General features: G+C 50.8%; 6 protein-coding genes across 7 annotated transcripts; 4 read left to right on the top strand and 2 right to left on the bottom strand.

The window, feature by feature from the left end:
- Positions 1-547: 547 nt before the first annotated feature.
- On the top strand, positions 548-1,996 carry AAFC00_003505 (uncharacterized protein; the record flags this gene model as incomplete). The annotated part of the gene is made up of 2 exons (XM_069342982.1): positions 548-809; positions 894-1,996. The coding sequence occupies 2 exons, from the start codon at positions 548-550 to the stop codon at positions 1,994-1,996; spliced, it is 1,365 nt and encodes a 454-aa protein (XP_069200794.1).
- A 707-nt stretch (positions 1,997-2,703) lies between these two features.
- AAFC00_003504 (uncharacterized protein) lies at positions 2,704-5,082 on the top strand (the record flags this gene model as incomplete). The annotated part of the gene is made up of 1 exon (XM_069342981.1): positions 2,704-5,082. The coding sequence occupies one exon, from the start codon at positions 2,704-2,706 to the stop codon at positions 5,080-5,082; it is 2,379 nt and encodes a 792-aa protein (XP_069200793.1).
- A 6,394-nt stretch (positions 5,083-11,476) lies between these two features.
- AAFC00_003503 (uncharacterized protein) lies at positions 11,477-12,670 on the top strand (the record flags this gene model as incomplete). Of its 2 annotated transcripts, none has more annotated exons than XM_069348456.1 (3): positions 11,477-12,227; positions 12,285-12,480; positions 12,535-12,670. In XM_069348456.1, the coding sequence occupies 3 exons, from the start codon at positions 11,477-11,479 to the stop codon at positions 12,668-12,670; spliced, it is 1,083 nt and encodes a 360-aa protein (XP_069200792.1). The 2 variants fall into 2 exon arrangements, with proteins under 2 accessions (XP_069200792.1, XP_069200791.1); XM_069348090.1 differs by having other exon boundaries at positions 11,783-12,227.
- Positions 12,671-12,922: 252 nt separating this feature from the next.
- On the bottom strand, positions 12,923-14,329 carry AAFC00_003502 (uncharacterized protein; the record flags this gene model as incomplete). Its single annotated transcript, XM_069342980.1, has 3 exons — positions 12,923-13,082; positions 13,148-13,779; positions 14,144-14,329. 3 exons carry the CDS (start codon positions 14,327-14,329, stop codon positions 12,923-12,925), a joined length of 978 nt encoding a protein of 325 aa, XP_069200790.1.
- Positions 14,330-16,372: 2,043 nt separating this feature from the next.
- AAFC00_003501 (uncharacterized protein) lies at positions 16,373-17,025 on the top strand (the record flags this gene model as incomplete). Its single annotated transcript, XM_069347748.1, has 4 exons — positions 16,373-16,375; positions 16,440-16,542; positions 16,644-16,774; positions 16,834-17,025. The coding sequence occupies 4 exons, from the start codon at positions 16,373-16,375 to the stop codon at positions 17,023-17,025; spliced, it is 429 nt and encodes a 142-aa protein (XP_069200789.1).
- A 773-nt stretch (positions 17,026-17,798) lies between these two features.
- On the bottom strand, positions 17,799-18,635 carry AAFC00_003500 (uncharacterized protein; the record flags this gene model as incomplete). The annotated part of the gene is made up of 4 exons (XM_069342979.1): positions 17,799-18,028; positions 18,093-18,368; positions 18,439-18,553; positions 18,624-18,635. 4 exons carry the CDS (start codon positions 18,633-18,635, stop codon positions 17,799-17,801), a joined length of 633 nt encoding a protein of 210 aa, XP_069200788.1.
- Positions 18,636-21,120: the final 2,485 nt, after the last annotated feature.

Here is a 21,120-nt window from a genome sequence, read left to right as displayed (position 1 = left end):
TACCCTTGATACAAAGCTACGGACCGTGCCATCACACGCATCTGATTCTCTCCGCCTCATCCCACTCGGCAGGAGACGTCGGCGTGGGGAAGGAGGAACAGACAGCGTAGTGTGGAGACGGTCGGCTCGGGTTGGCCAGGGTCGGTCCCCCCATCCTCACCAAAGCCGCCAAGTCGGACTCGAGATGCGGCAGATTCGCTTCGACGCCGTCGCATCATTCCCCGCTTTGGTGCTGTATAAAAGCAACATCAGCCGGAGGAAAGATCCCCATACCGCCTTGCGGTGCCGTAGAGACGTACAAACTTACGTCTAGGCCTCTTTTTAAGCTCTCAGCGATGTCGCGGTCCACTTTTGGGATTCGAGGGCTACGTGTACGCCACTGACCTTTGCACTTGCTCGCTTGGGTCCTTCTCGTTTCTGGACCACCTTCTTTTCAGATCAACTGTACATATCATACTACAGCAAAACAGCAGAACGCCCATTAGCTCAGGAATCTTCTCATACTTTTAAATCACGGTTATTACAAACCTCATATTCCTTACTCACAATGGCTTCCGCCAATGGCGACACGAAGGTCAAAGACATGCACATCTGCATTGCAGGCTCCGGCATGGGCGGGCTTGCTTGCGCGCTTTCACTCGCAAAAGAGGGCTTCACACATATCGATGTCTTCGAAACCGCCTCGAATCTGGGTTTCGTAGGAGCAGGCATCCAATTGGCCCCGAATATGGCTCGAATCCTTGATCGACTAGGCGTATGGGATGAGATCTACAAGGATGCAGTGGATCTCCTGACTACCAGTATCAGGCGTGAGTGCCAGCATCAGTGATAGCAGAAAGAACAATTACGAGACAATTGAAACATGGAAGCTGACTTGCACGCGATTTATGCAGAGGGGTCTTCGGATGAGAGCTTAGCCAATGTTGACCTACATTACATCCGCGATACATATGGCTACCCACACATGGTAGGCCACCGATCATCACTCGCGGGCGAGATGTATGAAGGCTGTAAGCGGGAATCGGCATCGATCAAATTCCACTTCTCCTCGCCCGTCACCAGCGTGCAGTTGTTTTCCCCAAAGCCTACTTTCACAGTCACTCCACGCACAGACAAGGGCGGAGGCGACCCTTCCAACGTCACATGCGACGTCCTCCTCGGCGCGGACGGAATCAAATCGCAAGTCCGAAAGCAAATGCTGCACGACTTGAGCATCGACGCCACCGTGGTAGACTCAGGCCAAGCCGCCTACCGCATCATGCTTCCGCGTGAAGAAATGGCCAAAGATCCTGAGCTCCTCGAACTCCTGGACGCCGACCGAGTGATTCGCTGGATCGGCGAACGACGACACATCATTGCATATCCAGTTTCAGGCAAACGTATCTATAATCTGTCCACCGCGCAGCCCGACACCAACTTCGCAGAGGCGCCAGATGAGACATACACGACGCGCGGCAGCAAGGAGGAGATGCTGCGCGTGTACGGCGATTTCTGCCCCAAGGTGCAGAAAATGCTGAACATGGTGCCCGAGGGAGAAGTGTGCGAGTGGAAGTTGCGCGTACACGCACCCTTGCCCACGTGGACATGTGGGAGTATGGCGCTCGTGGGCGACGCCTGTCACCCTACTCTACCTCACTTGGCGCAGGGTGCGGCACAAGCGATTGAAGACGGAGCGGTGCTGGCAGTGGTGTTGAGTCGGCTCCCAGATAGCCGGCCCGAGAGTGTGGCGAAGGCGCTCAAGGTGTACGAGGTGTGCAGAAAGGACAGGGCGTATGCTCTAGTCGACCTGGCTGCTGCTAACGGCAGAGACATGCACTTGGGCGAGGGAGCTGCCAAGGAGGAGAGAGACAAGGCCTTCAAGGCGCTGAGAGAAGGCGGCAAGGCGGGGTCCGTGCCGGACAAGTGGGCGGATGCCGACGTTCAGAAGATGATCTACGGTCACGATTGCTACAAGAATGCGCAGGACGAGTTTGACAACATCTACAACAGTCTGTAGAGGACGGGCTATATTGTACATGCTGTATATATACAATACCAAGGAAGGGTACACGAACTTGTCACTACACGGCTGCAGCCTTCCAGGAGCCAAAGCTCCCTTTTCAACAAATCGAACCTGTAAAAGAAAAGAAGAACAAACAGCACCTCTAGACATGTTGCTGGTCTGTCATGATGGCGGTGGAAATGGAGACAAAAAGAGCAAAAGGATGATTCCGCCCGGGTTCGAACCGGGGACCGCCTGTGCACAAGACATAATACTTGTTAGACAGAAGTGATAACCAACTACACCACAGAACCGTAGATAGAAGCTACGGACCATTGACTAGTTCATATACTTTTTTCGTAGCAACGAACGTCATGCAGATGAGGCAGCAGCCAGGGTCCAACACGCGTGTTAGAGCGAATAATGCGGGACGAGGCAGATACAGTATACAGTACGTCAACATGGAGCTTTTGTGCCTGGCGATCTCATAACTCTGCCCAAAAGCATTCTCAGAGTTTATCTTTGCGTCTTCACACCCTCCTACTAGAAATGTGCATGGCCATGATACAACGATAGAGATATTGATAGATGGCGATCAGAGATTGCGACCGACCTTGTCCCCAATAAGGCAGGTTCAGTTGTGACAACCCAGATAGCAATAGCTGTTGCCGGTATAAGGCAGTCTCAACACATACAAGGCGCAGTCGAAAAGGTTCGCCATCATGGGGCGATTCCTGCCTCTCTATGTGCGCCGGTCGGACGGCAAGCTGGAGACACTCAACTCGCACAAGCGAAAAGAAGGGAACCAACCCACCACCGAGCAGTTGGACAGCAGCCCAGACGCGACAGGGACCAGCGACTACTACCGCACAGTGGCGCTGGAAGAAGCCAAACACCTGGACTGGAGAAGGAAGCTGGGCAGCATGCTCGCGAGAGAGCTGGGCCTGGTCGATTCAGACAAGGGATACATCCTCGTGGCCTTCCCCGAGAACTACAGGCTCTTCGAACACGTCAAGACCGTCAAGAGAGCCAATGAACCAGGACGCAGCGTCACGACAACCAAGACACACGCCGGAGGAGGAAACGACAGACAGGACGCCTATCTCTACGGTCACCCCATGGGTCGGAAGAAGCGCTTTCGTAGCCCGGCAGACTTCTTTCCGCATCTCTTGTGGCTCTGCACCGATGAGGCAGGAGACCCCGACAACTGCACCTGCAAGATCTGTTGTCCTGAGGAATTGGATGAGAGATCAGCTGCGCCGCCACTGTCTGTCGCTGTTGCTGAGAAACAACCTGCCGTTTCTGCTGCCGTAAAGCGAGAGTCTGTGCCGCCAGTCCCGGTCACGCAAACTCCAGTCACTGCTACTGCTGCTGCTGCTGCTGCTGCTGCTGGTCCTGCCCTCCCTACGCAAGCGGCCAACACTGCAAATACAATCGGCAGCGGCAACGGCAATACGAGCGCCATCAACAAAGTCAACAATAGTAGCAATACTCTCCCTACAGCTGCTCCTGCCACTGCTGCTGCTGCAACTTCTGCGTCTTCCACAGCCACTACCAGTGCGACTGCAGCTGCCAGATCCGTCGCCAACCCCGCTGCTTCTGCTTCCAGCTCCATCTTTCCCCCCTCTCTGCAGGCTCAGCAACCCATACATCGTCAAAGCACGCCTCGAGACCTTGCTCCTGTCAATCAACCCCTTTCACTCGCCACAACACAGCGGAACATGTCCAGTCCTTCCCAGCCGACAACGCCACAGCCGCCTGTTCAGCGCCCACTTCCCATTCCCCGTTTCCTTGACCAGGAAATCGACCTACGCTACGAGTCTTTCCTCTTCCGCCAAGGCGAGATGGTGTGGTACAATCGCGGCACTGCGTGGGGTCTAGGTGTCATCACACAGCGATGGAAACTACCCAATGACACGGCGAAAGCATACTTCAGGGTGCAGCCCTTGTCATGGCCTGGCGAACCATTGGCATCGGAGACGAAGAGCACAGTCGATCTACGCCCCTGGCTGGCCTGGAGTGTGCCTCCCTTCACCAATCAAGCCCTCAACAATCTTCCGAACCTGACATGGGACACGGCCGACTGGCGTGCCATACAGCAAGGACGTTTCGGTCAAGGCGAGATTGGTGTGGATGGTTCTATTCTCGCAGCCAAGCAGGTCGACGCTTCATACACCACCTTTGCCCTGGAGTCTCGCACAGAGCCCACCCCTGGCATCGTTGAGCTGCGCTGGAGTGGAATCTTCCTCGGCGCCGAGAAGATCTGGGTAGGTGACAGTGTGCGTATAAAGACTCCCAACCCTACCGACATTCGTATACTGGTCGTTCGAGAGATTCTGGAGCACACACAGTCATCTGCTTTCAACGCGCAGAGCTGGAAGCGCCTAGACCTGGTCGGAGATGTTTTCGCCTACTCAGAGATAAGACACAACAACACGCGCCAACCCACACCCCAAGGCTGGATCAAGCCAGGAATCACTGGCCGCATGGCTGAGGATATGCGACGACGCAATCCTCACACTGTTGGCGGTAAAGGAACTGCCATGTTTTGGAACAACATCGCAAATCAACAAAACGCCCAAGTCGATATCAAGAACGTCAAGGGTCGATGGTACGAAGCTTCTCTGCTGCTTCCTCTACTCAAAGGCCTCGCCGCCTACCAGAACGAGTTGAAGCAGGGCGAGATTCTCGAGGCGGGACAGATGATGAACGCCAGAGGAGACTGCAACATAGGAGGCGTGGCGACTGATCTGAGGAAGCCCGAGCGAAAAGACGCTTTGGGCAAGAGTGTACCTGGCGATCTAGCTTTCATCGATGGCATCGATCCACCTACGTTACCGCATCAACAGCAGCACAGACAGCCTCAACCTCAGCATCAGCATCAACTACATCAGCAGCAACAGCAGCCACAACAGCAGCAACAACAACAACAACAACATCATATACCAGGTGCTAATAATGGCTCTGTGGGCATGCCTCATGCAACTGGCCATGCTCCTCATGATCCAACCTTTGAATTCATGGACATGGACAGCATTGACGCCTCGCACGATGGCATGACTGGCTTTGGCAATGGAGGAGTCAATCATAGCTTCTTTTAGTCTTCTCTCGTATATGCCAGGAACTTCGAGTAGCGTGAGGTCTGCAGGCCCCATTATCGGTAGTATGTCGGCAGGTCCGCAACAACGTTCGCGACATCCAGCTGAACAAGGAATGCTCCTCGAAACGAGTCGATTGCTAACACATGTCTCACTCGTCCGCCGATGTACTGTAGGGGGTGCTGTTAAAAGATTGGCACAAGTTATGAGCACTTCATCCGAATGTGTCTTCGTGGAGCTTACACATACGTTGCGTTACATACAAACCATAATCCCAGCAATATAGCGTACAGGTGTTCATCGCCAATCAAGGCGCAGCGATGTTCAGATCAGCGCACTTGCTATACTACTGCCCATCCGCTTACCAATATGGTCGCTACAGCAAAGGCTCGGCGATGCTCTTGCTCCCACCATACAACCTTTTATTATATGCTAGTCCCAGTCTCATACTGTGGCATGTCGAGACGACGAAGGAACAGCATTGTCACTGGCAGCAGCTCTTGTTCTGTTCGTGGTTTTCTAGCAAAGACATAACCGGAGAACACGGCATTCCATTAATCTAGTCACGACACGCCACTCGCCACCGCGGACAGCGCGGAACATGGAGAGAAAATGGTAGTCAGCGAAGCTACTGTATATCAGCCCTCCTCGTTCCGAAGTCCTCGTTCCGAGCAGTGCGGCCGCGTCAGCGAGGGTTTTTGCTCGACACCCCAATCGGAGCGCACCAAAAGGGCAATAATAGTGCCGTGACGCTATCGTCGTGACCTCCGACTACCGAGTATACAGCACTCTCGATCGTCGAAATGCATAAGGTGTCGATGATCAGACAATAGTGAAAAAATGCTTACCTACAGAAAAAGTCAAATAGACTAAGAGTAGAAAGAAAATAATCAAAGCGTTCTCGCGGACTTTTTATCTGTATATGCTAAACCTCGTACGGAAGTCTGATGTGTTCGCTTACCAATTCGATTCTCGATACTGGTCACCTTGCTCGTAAGTGCAAAGAGCGTATCTTCTTGTTTGAACAACTGACGTTATATCGATCTACAATGAAGACGAGAAATTGACGTATACGTTCAAAGAAGTAATCCACAAGCAGAAAAGACACTACAACAGCAAGTGCATCATCCTCCAGTTACTGGTACCCATGCGAGATACAACATGCGAGATGTATCGCGAATCTCGAGATGCGAGATGCGAACGAGATGTCGTACTCTCTCAGGATCGAGTTAAGAGTGGATAGGGGTCTCAGTCGGGACGATTGATTGTTTAATTGATTGGATTCGTGTCTACTTGCATGCACTGTATCTTTAGGGTAGGACGTGTACTACTGTACTCTACGCACTTAGGGTACGAGTACGCGTAGGTTGTTCTGGGTAATCATCATCGTCGTCTGCGATGTTGTCTTTGCTATTTTTAATGGCAATGTTGTCATTGCGGTTATCGTTATTGCTGGTGATGATGTTGGTGTGAACATGCGGCTCTAATTTGTCTTACCAAGTTAAGGTAATCTCATTCGACGATTTCAAAAAGAGAGCAAAAGAGTAGCTTCACTATCATCAATACGCGGCGCTGCTTGCCATCTTACTGCACGAGAATTTACAGCTAGCTGACGATCAAGGTGGGAAAGTGGATAGACTTGTGTATTTAATGTAAACAAGTCCACTCCTGTATTGAAATGAAGAAAGCCACGCGCACCAGTGCTGAGAAATGGACCGAAGCGGAGAACAACTTCTCATGCTAGCTCTATCTGTGTGTTGCTCGTCACGGATGAGAGGTTGTGTGCTTGCTCATTTCGATGATAATAAGAGTCAACTTGCTGTGTTACTTACTGTACTCCCTGTCTCTGAATTCAAGGCACATGAGGTACTGAAGGGATGTGTAAAAGCAAGGTACAGTATCTAGTATGGTCAAGCAACTCTCCCTGGACTTCTTTTCCCCGCAAAAGCCCAGTCATTGGCGCACGCACAGCATAATCAGAAAACCCGACGCTGTGCTACTGGGTGGCCCTCAATGAGAGGAAATGGGTAGAGATTGTCCAAAGAAACATGACCCGAGGAAAAGGGCCCTGGGAAACGCTTGGCCTGGTTCGCTCGGGACTCTGCCTTTTCTTCTCTTGGGATTGCTGGCGGTGGGGGCAGCACATGCAGTACATTACTTGTATGATCTAGGTACAGGCACAGCAGTGTACAGTGGTAGTGTACGCTGGAGATTTGCATAGATAGGACGGACGTAGACCTTTTGCTTGAATGGGATACATGACATTTGCTAGCGGCCGGAGCTCGCTTTACCTGCCAGTATGGATATTGTGTTGTCCGATTTAGTACCCTTCAAAGTGAGGATAGATTAAAACCATCGATGCCAGACACCTTGCTCTTCCGCCGGGATCAAGAAGCCTATGGGGCCTCATTCGCTGTCAAGTTTATTTGTTCGTGCACAGCTCACGACGCGAGTCTTGCAGGCTTGTCGATCGGGCATCGATCGAATAAGTGTGCGTGAGTCTCATTATACTGTACTCTTAATAGAGTAGGGCCCCACAAGCCGTTAAGGAACAGCCTTTTCGAATTCGGCTTATTCTCATTCGACTCGGCAGCTTTTAGTTTGGCGCAATCTTGATTCTTACTCCTGTCGTCAACCCCTGGTTGCGTCGGGGAGTAATGCGTTGTTCGTGCTCTGAGAACGCTTCGGAGGGTCCAATTCACATATAGTGCGCCATTTCGTCAGCTTTCTTTGCTGTTGCGTACGAGCCGGACTCAAATGGCAGTAGCGGGTTGAACTCTACTTTATGAGTGTTTGAGATGAATCATGTCTTTCCTTCTTCCTTCATGGCACGGGTGGTGAGCACACGGGCCGCACATGGCGAATGGCAGTTGGATGTTTCCCATGTCTAGCAACGAATGAAAGCTGTTGTGCCAGCTATTGTGACCGAACGCCACAACATCCTGTGTTATTGCTGGCGAATCAGTAGACTGCGATCACTGAGTCAAGAACCTTGATAGCCGTCGCTTAGAAGGCATATGACTACCCACGGCGTCTCCGGGGATAGACATAGTCGTTGTGCAAGGCAGCTTGGTCCTAACGATTGTACCCGCCAACGTTCCATGACTCAAGTTTAAGGTATGCATAAACCATAGTCGGCATAGGTTATCCTGGAAATAGAGCTAAAGATGTCGCAACGGCTTCCTCTGCGCAGCTCACAAAGTTTGGTAACGAGATTGCCAATCCTTTGTACAATGCCACTCTTCACTATACTTGTTTCCCCTCGGCGGAGTGTCTTACAGATCGTCACCGTTGCTTGCTGATCGAATAAAGTCAAGGTCGAGGTTCTGAAAACTGAAGATATGCTTACGCGAAACAATTCTTGCGTGCACCGAACGTCTAGGCTGTTGAACAGCCACTAACGACTTAGGTAAAGCCATTCAGTGTCAAACGCAAGTAGACGAGCATATAAGACAAGGATTGGATCATTACTGTGTGGAAAGGTAACTTTGCTTGTTAGCTTTGAATAAGCGTTGTGTTTCTACCTAAGTCAGAAATCGCGTGGCCGAGCATGTTGAATGAACCATCTGTTGTCAGCCGCTAAACTTGACGACCAATATGCTGGTATTGATGATGATGTGCAAGTAATATGTTATCACGCTATTGAGCCTTCATGAGTGTGTCCGGGTTTTGTTTTAGTGCACCAGATCAAGATCTCGAACAGCGGTCTTCGATCGCCAATTTTCCTAGCGATGCTCGCTAGACGGTGAAATATCGTCCGCCTGCTTCCTTCACTCCTGCATCCTCAAGCGTTTAGGCGAAATGGTGGACATTCTCTCAATCACCCGTATCAGAACTCGTATCGCCCTCAGTCATCTGTATAACGTCTCGATCAATGACTCGATGAATATTCGATACTTTGCTACATCTTATCAGATACAAGGACCCCCTGATGTCAGAGCCAAGGGTCATGATCAAGGATACATCCCTGTGTGTACCTGTCAACGAGCGCGTTCATAAGACACTAACCGCCTTGCAAGCGGACTTGTATAGATTGTCAGGCACGTCGAAGTCCCACATGGTTCTTGACATGACGATGGAATAGTGACCATGGCGACACCACATGTTCCAAATCAGGAACAGCCACATTCGCGTCGGGCAGACGACTCGTGGTCCGAAGTGCCCGAGACTACTGCGAGTGGCCGCGAACAGCAACGTCAAAGCATGAACATGATGTATTCCATCGTCTTTGGCTGCATTGGCATACACTTTGCCATGTACTTGTCTCCGCTTGCACTTGACGAAATGAAACATACAATATAAGATACATGCGCCACCGTTTATGATAGTCTACACGTGGACGGATCAGCAGATGCGGCTCGTATCTTTCGTCCATTCGCTTGTGTATGATCGTCCTTGCAGCTGTGAGGTCTGCAAGCGACAGCAAGCCAAGGGCGACCTTGTTCCGAGTACAATATATAAGCTTTGAGACGTACTGCATACGCCAAACCTTGTAGCCACCATAGTGGCCGGGGAGGCCCGTCGGTAACCGCATCTCGGAAGGCTAACCAGGTCTGTCCCAATATATTGGGTTTCGTGCACTTCAGACCGGACCCTCACAGTACGATAATCCACAATAGAAGTCGAAATGTCTTTTGATTTAGCCGCGTAATCTGCAAGAGTCATGTCGACACCAAGTACAAGTAACAACGAGCACAAAGCTCGAGATCTATGCCCGAAGTTAGACTAAAAAGGGAATTGTGGTGCCAGCAATGACTTTTGTGTGGTCTGGCCAACGACAAAAAGCTTCATTGTTCTGTGGGCGCGGTTTTGCGCACTGACTGTTTTTGTCGGCTTTGTGAGTGATCGCTCCCGTCTGGCGGAACGCCCGTTGCGAAATGCAAGCTCGTGTGGGGCTCAACTGAGCATTTCCCTCCTGTAGACCCTGGCTCTGGGTCGCGGACCAGGTCCATGGAACAGCTGGAGTACGCACCGCCTGTCCAAGACCACACCGATGTGATGACCGAGTCAAATGCACTAAGGTATCTGTTCCACCGATTCCGAGTGCAAATTGACAACGATGGTTTGTCTTCTTGTGCTACAGACGTGCGAACTGAAATACAACGTTGCGGTACAGATAGCTGTGTAGACACTCCCTGCCCGGCTTAGGCCTGCAGGTAGAGTTAGTGGCAGGTAGACGCGAACAAAGAGGATCCAATCGAGCAGAGAGAGCACTGCGTACCGCTCATTCGTGCATACCTTACTCGACGCCGTCGAACCCGTGCTTCTCCACCCTCACCTCATCTGTCTTAGTGAGCTGACTCTAAGTAACCCTGATGACCCGCCAGGAATCTCCCCACCTCTTTCCACAAAACTGGGAATCGTCCCTTGACATCTTGTAAGTGCCTACCTTTTCTTTATCTTGGCGTTGCACGTATCAACATTGATAATCCCAAAGCTGCTCAACTACGTGGACAATATTTCGATAATCATACTTGCGTATGGCTTTACTTGTATGCTTGTCATCAACTCGTTCTCATTGCACAAACATGCTCTTCTGACCTAGCGAAGATCATCATTGATGCTTGGACATATCGTTCTGCTATTTTCGGACATTACTACTCTTTAAGAACAATACCTCCTTGAATTGCCAGTGATCGATCTTGAAAGGTTCTCCTACAAGGCTCAGGACTTCCTCTATTGACACTGACGCGAGCGTTCATCTCACACTTCGTCAAAGACCTACGACTTTTACTGTGACAATTCAGAAAACCATACTTGGTCAAAAAATATGTCATCTTCAGATGAGCCTTCGAGGAGAGACCATATACGGAGAGCTCTGCAGAGGATCACTACGCCATTCCGGCGAGCAGACGGACGTGATCTGGCAGAGACTATTGATGCACTGAGCCCACAGGATACCAGTCCACCTTACGAAAATCCAGATGGACCTCAATCGAATGTGCATCGTGATCAGCCTTCAAGCAATGTGGACAGTACTTCCCTACTTGCTGCGTATGACCTTAATGCTTCTTCTCCTGCCTCGCTGGATACATCATCGTTGGATCCAAGTTTGGTAGACTCTAGGACTCTCACGGGCGGCCGCCACCTCGCGGGCGAATGGACCTTGGAACGCACTTCTGCTCAAAGTAGTCGATCGCAAAGGCTCATGGCAAGGTATGGCATTGAAATCAAACCACACCATCTTCCAACACCCGAGCAGTCTCCTGTTGTCCATCGCGTCCAAAGGGCACCACGGATGAGAGTTCATCGATCCTGCCATGAGTGCGGATTGGACTTCAGCCAGCACAAAAGGTGCAAAGCATGCGGTCACGATATTTGCAAGCGATGTCCTCGATCGTCGGGAAGGAGGACTGAGACCGTGCTCTCCAGCGATAGGCAGTTTGCGCAGTCAACCATGGAAGGCGCCGCCGGCATGGCAGAACTACGTAGGGACACGAGTCCACTTGCAGTCAACACAGATGCACTCGCCGACACAAAGCAATTCGTGCAAGATGCAGCATGTCTTGGTTTGGCTAGCGAAAGCACGCACCTGAGCCGGCCTAATGATGATTTGGTTGTAACAACAACAAGTCCAAGTGAAGTGGTTGAACAGGGTGGTTCAAAAGGAAATGATGGACAAGAATGCTCGAATGATCGACCACCACACGACATGTTACTACCTCCCGAGGTTGATATCGAAGGCCCGTCGTCGTCTGAACATATGTCGGAAAGCGACACTCATACAATCAGCCTGGAAAACGTCCTGGAGTCTGGCCAAGATGAGCGTCCGCGGTGGAAGGGCAAAGCACCGATGCCCATGGGCACGGCATCGGAGAGCTCGAACAATCCTGCAGTGACGCCCAGTCCTGTACAAGATACCGGCAAGCCCGGTACTTCTGACCAACCGAGATACACTGCGACTGTAGAGGATGGCACCAGTCAAGCCTCGTCGACTACTGATATCTCCACGGCACTAAACAATGCCACTGAGCAACATTCCTCTGTGCAGCATGGCTTTCTTCGCCGCGATGAATTCCAGAATCCAGCTCGTACTTTACGCCCTTTTTCGCATATCGTACCTGACACGGTACCTGGATCAGCTCGAAATGCTCGGAGCAGAGCGTCAATACATTCCCTGCCACCAATGACTTCTTACAGAGCCGAGGGTGAGTCTGAGAACTTCCTGTTTTCAATAAGGACTTGTGTACTAAGAAGTAATACAGAATGCCGCCGATTGAGCAATAGCCCTATCATGACCCTCGATCGTGACTTTCTTGCGAGCTCTACACTGCAGCGAGTATACCGCAAGCCGCGGCAGAGAATCAGGTACATGTGTCATACTTGCAACGTCCCATTGCTACAATCGCAGAACTGTGATAAATGCGGGCATCACAGGTGCCCGCAATGTATTCGAAGACCGTAAGTACCATACAGACCAACGAGTCAAAGGACACATGCTGATGCGCAAGATAGATCCATCAAAGTCAGAAACGAGCCCGATCCAAGATATGTGGAGGCGGTGGAGAGGAGGCTGTCTTCGATGAGTCGGGGAATGACTTCTGCTGGATCGCGTGCGCGCGCCCAGGTAGCAATGGCCATGAGCCATTGAGCAGCAAGCACGAGCTATGCGAACTCTCACGCTTCCGGGTCAGGCCACTCACACGTAGCAGGACGTAGTCAACGCGGGCATCAGAGAAGATCATCACACGCACAATTACTATACAAATAATCGCAACACCACTTCTACTGAAATCGAATTGTTACCGAGAAATCTACTATAGTAACCGATGAGGGAGAAGGCTGTATCACTGCATGAACGAGAAAGTACAAGAACAACAAGTAGATTTTGTATACACAAGACCTACGAACCCGCGACTGTGCTGTCATCGTCGGCTTCGTCTTCCTTCGACACCCTCCGGCCTTCGACGCCCTTTTCGACTTCTGGGATCAAGCTGTCTATGTATTCTTGGTTTCTGCCAACCAGAGTGACTGTATTTCTGCTCTTGCCCCATCGAGGGTAACTTTGCCATCCGTTAGCTTCAAGGGGACAACAGCAAGGTCAAAAACATTGGTCTGTTTGACTTACCTGCCCACCTTCACACCTTCAGACTCTACTTTGCTGGCCAGCTCAGTCAGATAGCCAGCCACTGCACTCTCAGGCAGCGGAGTAGAGATCAAGACTCGATAAACCCCCTTGCCGTCAGGATCAGTCAAGCGCGGCAGGATCCTCGGCTTGAGACCCTCGAGCATACGCTCAAAGAGTCTCGGAATGCCAGGCAAGATGTGCACGTTCCCATTGACGACAGCAACGGGGACCCAGAGATCCGGCGCGGTGAAGACGACCTGGTCCTCGTCCGGCACGCTCTCGTCATACGGCAAGATGACCATTCGCTTCTTGGCCTCGAGCGCGGGCGAGAGCACATCGTAGCTGAAGTTGGGCTGAGAGGCATGCGGCTTGGAGAGCTTCTTCATGCGCGTGAACGTCGGCTCGTGCTCGACGAGCGGGAGGTCGAACGCCGCCGCGATGGACGAGTAGGTGATGTCGTCGTGCGTGGGCCCGATGCCGCCTGATGTGACTACGAAGTCGTAGTTGCTCGACATGCGGCGTACGGCTTCGATGATCTCGGACTTGTCGTCTGCGATGACTTCGATTCGCTTGAGGTTTATGCCTAGCGAGAAGCAGAATTTCGCTAGGTATGCACTGTTTGTGTCGACGGTCTGTTTTTCATGTTTGGGTTTCACGTTAGTTACTGGACATGTGATTGAACAAAATGGCCTTGATGCTATGGTATGGGAGTGTGTCGTGAGTCTTTGTAGTATGTGTCAATCACCAAGAAGGCGCTGCTTCTATGACACTCATCCCCTCTCGTATCACACTCCAGTTCCTAAGACTAGGAACGTGGCCACATTTCGAGCAGTATACACGCATTTATGTGGATACTTCGGATAATACTCTCGCAGTATGAAAGCCACCAGCAGACAAGCATCTAGGCCTTGCGCATATTCAGGCAACACGATTGATAAAATCCATTTGCTAAGAGAGAGGAGTCCCGGGAACAAAAGAAGAAATTTTGGTTCTGACCTTTCCACCGAGCACTTCATCACCAATGATGATGCATCCCGCAGTGTTTATGGTGCGCTTTCCGCTTGTGTCTGCCATGCTGAACCCGACGATACTAGATTTCGCAGGAGAGAACGCAGATTGATGCAGATAGTTGGGTATTGGACGACTCAGGTGACGCACGACTTGGTTCAGACGAGCGAACATATGTGCTTTGTTAGAGGCAGGAATTGTAGAATATGGTAAGAGAAGTCAACCGTTCATCCGAATTATATTCGAGATATCTTGATACTTTGGGGTTCGCGGGCATCGGGAACGTCATCGATTTATGGGGAGAATGGTGATGGCGTCGCGGATCGAGAACTTAATTGGCGTTGCTGATGGTACCCCTGCTGCATGCTTGAAACGACTACGGAAAGATAAATAAATTCGTTCTTGAGTTGAGCCTGTCCTCGATACAAAAATACACTGGGCAAGATGTCTGTCCGATGCATCCCATGACAAGCAATGCATACATGATCATGACAATTTGTATGTTGCGACCGCCTGTGCCTGTTGATTTCTCACAGCCGAGCTACGTTAAATCCATGTCTGTGAACATCGAGCCTTCCACATGACTACTCCCATACAGCCATCTTTCGATGCTCTCCATGCTCCTTTCATGAAGCTCTTCATGTGCCTCAGGAGGCCCATCCTCAGGGAGTGGAATATCGTACCAACCTGTTGGACGGTGTATCTCGCATTCTCTCAACACAGTATTAGCGTATTTGACCGAATCGAAGCCCCCCAGCTTGATCACCTCGCCTTCGATGCGACCAACTCTGACTTCCTCAGGTAGGGAAAACAGTACTGCTGGATCTCTAGTGTGGCCGGGTGGGACGTCGAGCATGACTTTCGAGGGCGCAATAGAGGCATGTATAAAGCCCATACTCTCGAGATGATTCAACGCTCTACCCAACTGGTCAAGGATTCGCCTCATCATTATATCAGAAGGAACCCTGATGGAATTGTCCTCGTCATCGCTCCGGCCGAACCGACTCAGCAGGCTCTCGGCGTAATATGTAAAGCACAATCCAGTCAGTCGGCCATGTTCGTCCACCATGGCACCCAGAAATCGTGCAAGATTAGGGTGCGGGTTGTCTTTGACCTTCTGACATATAAGCGCCTCAGCCAGGAAGTTCTCGGCGATTTGATTGGGCGGATCGCCAGAGCGATAGTAGACCAAACGTGGACGCTTTATATGATGGTGCACGTTTGACATGGATGAGCGGAAGATGCTCATTCGTGGCGGTGCTAAGGGCTTGTACTGTGATTCCTCGATACGGACCACTTGAGGCAGGTCGTCATATCTGATCTCTAGACTTCCAGGAGCATAGTTGTCTCGATTATGTGTCAGGTATGCCATCCATTGAACATTGATTGGGCCGCGATCGTTCTTAAAGGGAAAGGGATCGAAATTGCCTGCAGGAATGGTCGCATGGTAGATAGATTCGTGCATATGGAAGACAATGCCAGTATAGGAATGTTGTTCGCGCCCAGGATCATGGATGTAATCATCCGCGATCCATCTCCACATCTTCTGTCTATCGAGGACCTTCACGACACATATCGGAGTCCCGTTCATGTTGTCCAGTGCAGGTTGAGTGATGTTCAGATTAATGTGGCAGACGTGGTAATGTGTTGTGTGGAAAAAGAGATGGACAGTTTACAACTTATCTAGAGTATCTTATCTAGTGAAATGCCGTGTTATTTGCGTAGGCTATCCCAACTTATGATGCAGAGTCGTACCTGCCACTTGGGATGCACTTATCGTGGCTCAGGCCTATACCTTTTCACAGAGGGACCCATGGCAACCTACTACCTACCTGTAGGTATTACTGTAACATGAGCAAGACTGAATGCAAACTTTGAATGGATGTGATAGTGAATGATGTGACACAGAACCACGTCGCTGTTCCAGAGATAGGTTGCCTTCCCTTGGGAGATTGGAGGCAAACAAAGCAATGCCCGGATGGCTTTTCACTTGTGGCACACAAGGAATGATGTATTGGAAGACGAGCCAGAGATGAAGACGAAACGACGCTTGGCAAGCCAGGGTCACGACAGCGGAGTGCGATGTGGTCATGGCTGTAGAGTGTCGGGAGGTGGGGTGGTTCGGTGGGCGATATAAGAATCCTAGGTACTGACCGATTGAATGAGCTACCAATATAGCCTGTGATACACACTTCCTCGAATCACAACATATGAATAATGGTATGTCACGCAGATGCAGTATCGATACGTCCTCTGGCGAACACTAAGACGTGAGACTACCTAGGCATCGGAATCACGACTCTACTCCTTCTCGCCGGAGACCAAGACAGCACTTCGCAAGTTCCGTTTGGGCACTTCAAGAGCCAAAGATCCCCAGGCGGTGATATGTATGCATTCGGTTTCCTTGCCTCGATGATGATGATGCTGCGCAGCGCACGATACTAGAAGCGATGGAGCACTTTCTCACTAAGAGCGTCGCACGTGGCAGACCAAATCGACAAGAAATCTCTCGAGATCAGCAAGGCCGACGATGAAGTGTATACCGACATGTCGACCCTGGGCGAGGAACTGCCAGACCACTCTCCACGGTTCATCTTGCTTTCCTACCCCTTGACTATGGTCAGTGATGTGTCATCATACCTCCGTGTCCGATGATATGGACTAATCGGCCTTTGCAGGACTCGGGTCGTCTTTCCGTTCCGTATGTCATGCTTTACTATCTGCCGGTGACGAGCAACTCGGAACTCAAGATGTTGTATGCTGGAGCCAAGGAACTTATGCGCAACACGGCCGAGGTCAACAAGATCATCGAGATACAAGAAGCGGAGGATTTGGATGAGATCGAGGACAAGCTCAAAGGGGAAGACTAAGCAAGTTTCCAAGTCTTGGATGCAGTTGCATACTATGTACAGACCCATGCGACGATTATCTCCGTTCGGGACTGAGCCAACACGATTAGGTCGGATGACCCAGGAGACTATCTGGACTTGGTCCATCTTGAGCGATTGGAGTGTTTTAAAAGCAGCGGACACGGCAATGTCGCCTACAATTGGAAAACGTTTATGATCATATAGAAAATCGATTGCCATCCGACGCCGATCGTCTGCGCAGAGCTGCTGTCTTCTGCCGACTATGCTCTTGCGAGGTATATGGCAGTGCAGCTGACAGCCGGTAAGTAAGCTGTGTCCATGCCCCTTTGCTGCTTGTGCCTCCCGTGTCCATTATGCAAGGACGAAGAAAGCTGAAAGTATTAAGCGTGTCGTCCCACTTTTTTTGTTCTCCCTGTGGCTGAGGATCACCACGTCACGACCCATTGCTAGCCCGTCCCAGTGTACCTCTGACCGCGCACTCTTCCCTGCGCGCAAGCCTGCTAGCCTGCCGACCGGTTGCCACCAATACTAAACAACATAGATCTGAAAAATAGAAAGATTGAACGATTCGGGGGAATTGATGCTAGAAAAAACACAAAAGGCAAAGAGTAGTAGAAGTAGTTGTGGAGGTAGAGAAGAAGAGGTGAGCGAAAAGGAAAAGATCCGATAGCGTCAGGCTGACGGATCGCTTGCGACCCAGTGGAAGGGCGATTCGAGTGGAGTCTGTTCCAGAAATATCCCATAGAGGGCGATCATGGTGGACCGATCATGGCTTACATGACGGTGCATTTGCAGCAACCGGCGTCGTCGTCTCCGTCTTGCATGTCCATCTTCTCGGCGGGCCCACCATTTGCTCGCGCACCGCCAGTGCCGCCGACAATGTCACGGTTGTATTTGCGGATCTCGCGAACAATGTCGTAGAATGCGTTTTCGACGTTGATTCGGGATTTTGCTGATGTCTCGATGAATTTGCAGCCGAAGCTTCGGGCAAGCTCTCTGCCGGCTGTAGGTACAGGGATTAGCTTCTAATAGGGGGGCCGGGTGGAATTGCAGGACGATGTGCATACCTTCTGTGGAGACTTCTCGCTCGCCGTCCAAATCGCACTTGTTGCCTACTACGATCATAGGGAAGTAGTCCTTGTCTTTCACTCGCAGTATTTGTTGTTGGAAAGTCTTGATCTCCTCGAAAGATTGTTGAGATGTGATGGAATAGACGAGCAGGAAGCCTTCGCCAGTGCGCATGTACTGTTCTCTCATCGCCGAGTATTCTTCCTGGCCAGCGGTATCCAAGACGTCTAGAAGAGCGACTTCATCGTCGATGACACACTGTTTGCGATACGAATCTGTGTCGTCGACATGGTCAGCACAAAACGCAACTGTCAGAGATTCAGCGATTCAAAGAATCGAACGGACCTTCGATGGTTGGATCATATTCATCGACGAAATGGCTCTGAATGAGCTGGATGGTCAAACACGACTTTCCGACACCACCTCCACCTACTACCACTAATTTGTACTCGCGAAGAAACTAGATGATTAATGAGCTTGAGCATGTTGTGGAACGATGGGCGATTGCTGCAATCGAGATTAGCACTTACCTTTGAGGCCATCACGGCTTATGATACCGGGACCAACGGTCGCGGATGGATTTGATGGGTTGAGAGACGATGTAAACAACACCCAAGAGACAAAAGTGTTGATTCAGGGAAGGAAAGAAACCAGATGGATTTTGTTGTTGCTCGAGGTCGCGAAGACCGTTGTGGAGAGGGAGAGAGGGGCGGAAGCGGCGATAGCGCGAGAAACGGTTGGCTGGTCCTGGCGATCGTCGTAGAAGATGAAGCAAAGCGACACGGAGTCGAGAGCAGCAGGGAACAGCTGTGGTAAGACCTCTGAATGAAAGCCGTAAAGGAGCGAACTATTATTGGAGATGGCGGAGAGGTATAGATGGGATCAGGCGTGCCCAATGGCTGAATCTGGGTTGACTCAAAAATAAAAGGAACTGGATTCGGCAGGATGAGGTATTGAGGTAGCAGGTAACAGGCAGGTGCAGGTAGACAGAGACAGGCAGGGCGAGGCGCAGAACCACAGATGGGATGGAGTTGGAAAGAAGAAGGCCCGTACTTGACGAACTCAAAAGCTTGTGGCAGGTAACGAGTCGAGCGAGTCAAGAATCTACACTGCTTGTAGACTACGCTACGCAGGGCTACAGCCATGCCATGTCTAGGGTGTCTAGGGTGTCTAGGGCAATAATGGGCGGCGCGACATACAGTCAGGGCGAGCCAGGGTCAGACAAGCACCTCAGCACCCAACCATGCAATCTGGAGAAATCTCGCGCCTTTTCTCCTTTCCTGCTGTTCTAAGGTCCCAATATGGCCCTTGCCTCCTCGCGTATTTACGCGTGCCTGTGCCGATTGCTCTTTCCCCTGTGATCAACATCTCCCTCGCTACGACTTGTCCAACAGCTGTACAACTAGTAGTAGTACTGTACCTGTACTGCTCGCTGACTTGTACCTGGTGGAAAGCAATGCTACTACTGCTCATGTTTGATTGATCGATCAAGCTACCGGAGGGGAACTATACTGTGGCTGCGATAGCAGTGGTAAAGTACAAGTACCTACCTTTCGGTACGTACAGGTACCGCCGTGTTGTCTGTCCACCTTGACCCTATCCTGTCTCGAGAACGAGCCTACAAATACCTGCACTGCTGTATCGACCAGACACTGGTTTGCTATTCTGCTATTCGTGAAAGTATCTTCTTACTTGCCTACGTTCGGCTCTAAAGCTCGAGCTGCTGCTCTTGCTGCTGCTGCAATGTGCCCTTATCTTCTGTCCTCATGTTCCAGCGCTCGCGCTACAGTAAGGGTCCCGTTCCGATGGACGTAGGCCAAGATCACTTTCTATCCATCTGCCGCATGTGACTCGGTACGCACCACGAGCTGTGGAGAAGCAATTCAGAGCTAGCTCGTATATTGGGTGTTCAACCGTCTTGACCACGATATGGTGATTTGACTTCCCGCAATCGCTTATTGTACTGTACTGTACTTTGGCATCGCACCAAAATGCTATCGACGCATGAATCGAGCACAGGACGCTGATTACGCCAACCCATAGCGCCTTGTTGTACCACAAGAACATCATCACTAAAATGTGGTAATCTCTCTCATCACACCGTATGATCGAGGATAATCACCCGCAGCGGCAGCAATTTCGAGTCAAGAGCGTTGTTCTCCGCTTGAAAGTGATAAATCCCGTTATGTCCTGCAAGGCTTTCACAAGGCCTCGCATTCCTCGGCAGGCCCCTGAGAAGGACAAGGACATTTCCACCGAAGCTGTGGAGTCGAGGCCACGAATTAAGATATTCTACAGGTGTTCTAGTCGTTTCATCACGATGCTCGCTACTTGTATCGTTGAGCCTTCGGCCTTTCCATTGTCAGTACTTACCGCAAAGACAATCTCCGCAACATCCTACTCCACGACTAGATTACAGGCAGGCAGGCAGGCAGGCAGGCAGGCAGGCAGGCAAGCAACCGAAACTTCGTCGATGGGCAGATGCTCAGAGACCTAGATGCATTGATGAACTCTCGCGAAGTTTTGCGTTTGATAGATTGAGGAGGTCTATATCTCTCTTTGACGATGTGTTTCGGGTCATGAGATGCATGATGTCGGAAGTTTCTGTGCGATTTTCATTACGCATCCAGCCGTGGCTACTGTACTCTGCTATGTCTCTAGTGACGCCTGACTGCCGGATCACTGGTGTGGCCCATCATAATAATCACACCTCGAGCAACCATATACTGGCCCCTGCACAATGGCTTAAATAAGTCGTAAACTTTAGAGATTGGAGGCTGGCAGCACGATTACATATCCTTCTCATCTGGCTGTACCTTATCCTGTACAAAAGTCGCGTCAAGTACAGCAAAAGGGGTTATTTAACGGTACTTGGTCATGATCGTCCGGCAGCGTGACTGAAATTACATTACGACGATGCTGTGATCATTCTACGAAAGGGATTATTAGTCAATTGATAGCCCTGCCGGCAACGGCATCGCCGAAGAGGGAGAATGCGAGAAGCAAGACCCTCGCCAAATGAGCTTA

This window comes from Neodothiora populina (assembly GCF_041146345.1).
Source record: "Neodothiora populina strain CPC 39397 chromosome Unknown canker_contig_16, whole genome shotgun sequence".
Lineage (NCBI taxonomy): Eukaryota > Fungi > Ascomycota > Dothideomycetes > Dothideales > Dothioraceae > Neodothiora > Neodothiora populina.
This window is presented reverse-complemented; position numbering and strand designations above follow the sequence as displayed.